Source organism: Wasmannia auropunctata, unplaced genomic scaffold (assembly GCF_000956235.1).
Source record: "Wasmannia auropunctata unplaced genomic scaffold, wasmannia.A_1.0 LD335476.1, whole genome shotgun sequence".
Lineage (NCBI taxonomy): Eukaryota > Metazoa > Arthropoda > Insecta > Hymenoptera > Formicidae > Wasmannia > Wasmannia auropunctata.
Genome location: NW_012027414.1, coordinates 5,976 through 10,367, shown reverse-complemented (window position 1 = coordinate 10,367; position 4,392 = coordinate 5,976). Strand labels below are relative to the sequence as shown.

At 28.0% G+C, this 4,392-nt stretch overlaps 1 protein-coding gene across 3 annotated transcripts in view; it reads right to left on the bottom strand.

Annotated features, from left to right (window-relative positions):
- The window catches only part of LOC105456930 (cytochrome P450 4C1-like), a 12,643-nt gene that overhangs the window by 2,900 nt on the left and 5,351 nt on the right, over window positions 1-4,392 (bottom strand). For 2 of the 3 annotated variants that reach the window (XM_011701316.1, XM_011701315.1), the window contains exons 2-7: window positions 3,047-3,235; window positions 2,777-2,906; window positions 2,143-2,245; window positions 1,860-1,956; window positions 735-841; window positions 361-429 (exon numbers count right to left, since the gene is read on the bottom strand). In XM_011701316.1, coding sequence (XP_011699618.1) covers window positions 361-429; window positions 735-841; window positions 1,860-1,956; window positions 2,143-2,245; window positions 2,777-2,906; window positions 3,047-3,235 — 695 coding nt within the window. The remainder of the gene's footprint in view (window positions 1-360; window positions 430-734; window positions 842-1,859; window positions 1,957-2,142; window positions 2,246-2,776; window positions 2,907-3,046; window positions 3,236-4,392) is intronic. The other variant, XM_011701318.1, reaches the window with a different exon arrangement.

Below are 4,392 nucleotides of genomic sequence, written 5' to 3'. Positions count from 1 at the left end.
ACGTGTGCTCTTCCGATCATTTGTCAGATCAAAATTTGCTAAAGGAAAAAGTTGTTCCTTTTAGCACAAAGTATCACGTTCTGTACTCCGAATGCGCCAATTTTGGGACACTCTGTATATGCATAAAATATTTTGAAAATAATAAAGAATATTTAAAAAATATTGCGCGCAAGCTCACTCGTGTATACATTTTATTTTTTGTATAATTCATTAACATACAATAAAGCAAATAGTACACATATCATATACATGCTCACTTAAAACAATTTTTAAATTTTATATATTTTTAACAAATAACTTTCAGACTATTAAAATTAAATAATTTCTTTTCCTAAGACTAACATTTGACACGATAGATACCTGAATGTCCCTGTGCTCAGCTAATAGTGCCAGAGTGAAGGTTATACATATTGCTGTAGTATCATGGCCCTATAATCACATTAAATTGATATGTATCACATATTGTGCTTAAAAGTCAAGAGAAATTAAAGAACTTGGTGCAAAAACGTTACACTCCATTTTTTGGCTAAAATGATTTTTAAATGAAATTGCAATGTTCTGCGTTCTTTGCTATAAGAAACGAATCCGACAAATTCAAAATAATCTTTAAAATTTCAACTGTTTTCGCACAATATACTTGACAGAACAGTTTTTTGTTCATACTCTAGTAAAATTTATAAAAATAGAGCTAATCAGTTTTTGCTCCAAACCTTAGTTAAATTATAAATTTATACCGCAAACATAAAATTGTCGACTTCTTCCCTGATGTCTAAATCAGTCATAAGTCCTTCATTAGACGCCGCTATCAAAAAATCCAACATTGCAAGTCGTTTTTTTTTTGCTAAATCAAAGTACGTATATAAACATGTCAGTATCATTTTAATAGTTCAATCCTTTTAGTTCAATGCCTTTATTATATAGAGGAAAATCACCGATATTAATAGTAGTTTAAGTCTTTTAAAGAAATACCCTCTTATTTTTCGAAAACTAAACATTGCACTTATTAATATACTAATAAAAACATAATCTGTTTAGATCGTTAAGATAATTAACAAAGTCGAAACCCATGATTCATATATCTTTGATTTATTTCTACATGTATATGTAGAATCAGTTAAAATCAATTTTACAAACAAAAAAATAAACACTTTTACGATTTTCTTTTGCAATTGTAATTTAAATAATATTGGATATATTATTGTTAATATTAAATTATTTTTATATTTGCAGTTTTCTAAAACTATTTTATTTATATTTTTCTTTTTTTTATATTTCTTTTTTTATTTTTATCGATTTTGAGGTTTATTCTTGTTTATCTTAAGAAAATGTTAAATATTGCAAAATTTCAAATAATATAAAAAACTTTAATTAAATTTTAACTGTAAATTGTGCACCAATTATCGATGTTTAAGAACTCAATGATAACTTAAAACAGCTATGACTATTCGGTTATTAAAACCGATTATTAAAAACAGTAAGTGGCACGTAGTTTAGGGTAGCTGAAATTTAAAGGTTTAAAGTTAAAAATATGATATTGAGCAACCAATATCCAGCTTTAGCCAAAATTATTTAAAACTCTTTCTTCCTTATTATTTATCGTGTACACACACACACGCACGCACGCACGCACGCACGCACGCACGCACGCACGCACGCACGCACGCAGGCACGCACGCACGCACGCACGCACGCACGCACGCACATAATATATATATACATATATTAAATATATCGGCTTTGTTTGAAACTATTGTTACATGTATTTAAATTAGAAATTACGTGTTAATAAATTAAAAAATATAATTTATAATATTAGACATTGCCTCTAAAAAGAAATTGTTTTTGATTATGTCACTTACTTCCGATCGTTTCTGCATCTTCGGCTGATATATTATCGAAGTTTTTCAAGTATTTACCATTTGTACGTCTATGATAAAGTTTTCTTTCGGCAATAATCTAACATACGTAAATACAACATTAATGCTTCTTTATATGATTTATATGAATGCATTAGCAAATATTGTTAACAATTACGAATTATATTACAATATTTTTATATAAAATTTTATGACAAAATTTTTATCATAATTTCTAAAAATAGGTAATATTTTAGATACAATATTAAGTAGCATTCTTACGCACTCGTTCAGTAAATCCATGTAATATCTTCAAAACCTTGGTTTGTTCTCTGCCTTTTGATGTCAAATCAAATATCCAATCGAAGAACAGCCATTGCCTTACTAACCTAAATCACAATTACTAATTAGGTATAATAGATACACTATTTTAAAAAAGAGATAGTATCATTTTGTAAAGGACAGCTTTTTTCTAAATTTCTCTATAAAACTCTTAGAATTAGTAACAACTAACAACTCAATAATCATAAATTTATAAAGAGAATAAATTTACAACATACATATACAAAATTATGCTTAAGAAAGATATGTACTTATGGTATATTTAAACATTAAATTCTTTTAATTATTAAATTTTAAATCCATAAAAGACGTATCTGTTTTGATACTAAATTGTTCGTTGATTTTTTTTGTGATATTTTAATATATAAAATTTGGAAAGCTTTAAACAATATTGATTTTTAAGTGAATAATTTAACGATTTGTACGTATATAGATTAATACAATTTTGTAAATTTCTAGTTACTACGACGGTTTACATAAAGTATATTATTATTGACCTTGGTATAATTATAAAACATTACATTAATTTATGTTTAAAAAGTACAGATATATAATTACTTATTACATCTATAAATTACCTATAAACATGAAGTTCACCCATTTGATGAACCGCTTTTCGATACTGTTGCTGAAATTCACCAAGATCTTGTAATGAAGTGCCCATGGCAGTTTCTGCAATCGTATTTGTATATGTTGCACGATAATATACTGTATTTTAAAAATATCAATAATTGTAAAATTTATATATTGATCAGTATATTATTGCTTCTTAAATAAAAAAATTGAATTTGTTTTATATTATTCGTCGATGAAACTAAAATTCTGTAGTATAGTTACAAATACAATACCACATATTGCATTCAGTGTATGTTCACTAATAAACGCCTTTAAATCTTTTACAACTGTGCCCTCTGTATTTTTTCGTATTAATTTCGTCATATTTTTGCCTTCTTCGATCAAAATCTCAACAAATTGCTGTAATATATTGAAATGAAATGTGGGAGTTAATATCTTCCGCCGTGAATGCCATTTGGCGCCTGAAACATAAACAACAAACGGCATAATTGTGAGATTAAAATTTACAACAAATATTGTTGTGGGATCACTTATACATTTCGATTTAAATTGATTAATTTTCAATAAACATTATATACAGGGTATCTCGAAATCAATGGTACAGCGCTTGTGGGCAGGTAGTGTGGACCAAACTGAACAAAAAGTCCTCTACCATTTTGCGATCTTCACAAATTTTTTGGAGATATTAATATATAAAGCTCATCGAATCTGAACGAGCGGCAAGTTTTATATATTAATATAATAATACCCTGTATATTTAAAATTTATTCTTTTGTTGTTTATTTGATTAAATTTTTAGAATAAAAAAATTGCTTGATAAAACATGTTTATTATATATAGATATTGCGTGAAGTGGTATTAGGCATTTAAAGAGAGCGCGAGTTGCGAGCATTCGTGCGAATAGATGATTGGAGCAACCCGTGCCGAACTCTCGTGCAAGATGCTGATTGGCGTAAGTGGATTTGGTGCGAAATCGGGTGCGCAGGACCACCGCGGGGAAGAGTCGACCACGAGACGAGCACGTGAGCGCACATGTCTTTTTTTCCGGAGTACCATTTTCTCTCCCGGAGTTATTAAGTGTGAGATTGTCTATTTGTAACGAACCACGTAATAAAATTTAAGTGATTATAAAAATACAATAATTTAATCTTTGTTTTTTTTGTTAATCTTATTTTTTATGTTTTTATTGTTTTTTCAAAGCTATCAAAATAAAGCCAATGTGAACTGACACGGATGTTGGTGTGTATAATTTTTATTGTTACAATCTCCATCCCTACACAAACTGCGCGCCACAATTTTTGTCTTAAAACACAGTTTTTACATGAAGCCGGAGTTCACTGTAACGAATTAAATTGACGAACAATTTAACATCTTTGATGCTAACAAGCATCTATAAGAATCCCTCTTTTTCCTCAAATCTGTAAAGAATTTATTGCGAAAAATCATCTCAGCCAGAACTCGTTAAGTATTGATCTTTCAATAACTTAATAACTTTTATATTTTTATATGCAAAATAATTAAATAAATCGTATTGTGTAAAAAATTTAAAACAAAATTATATCATTTCATTTTAAAAAATCAATGATCGTCATATGATTTTGAAAAATTGATTTTTTCT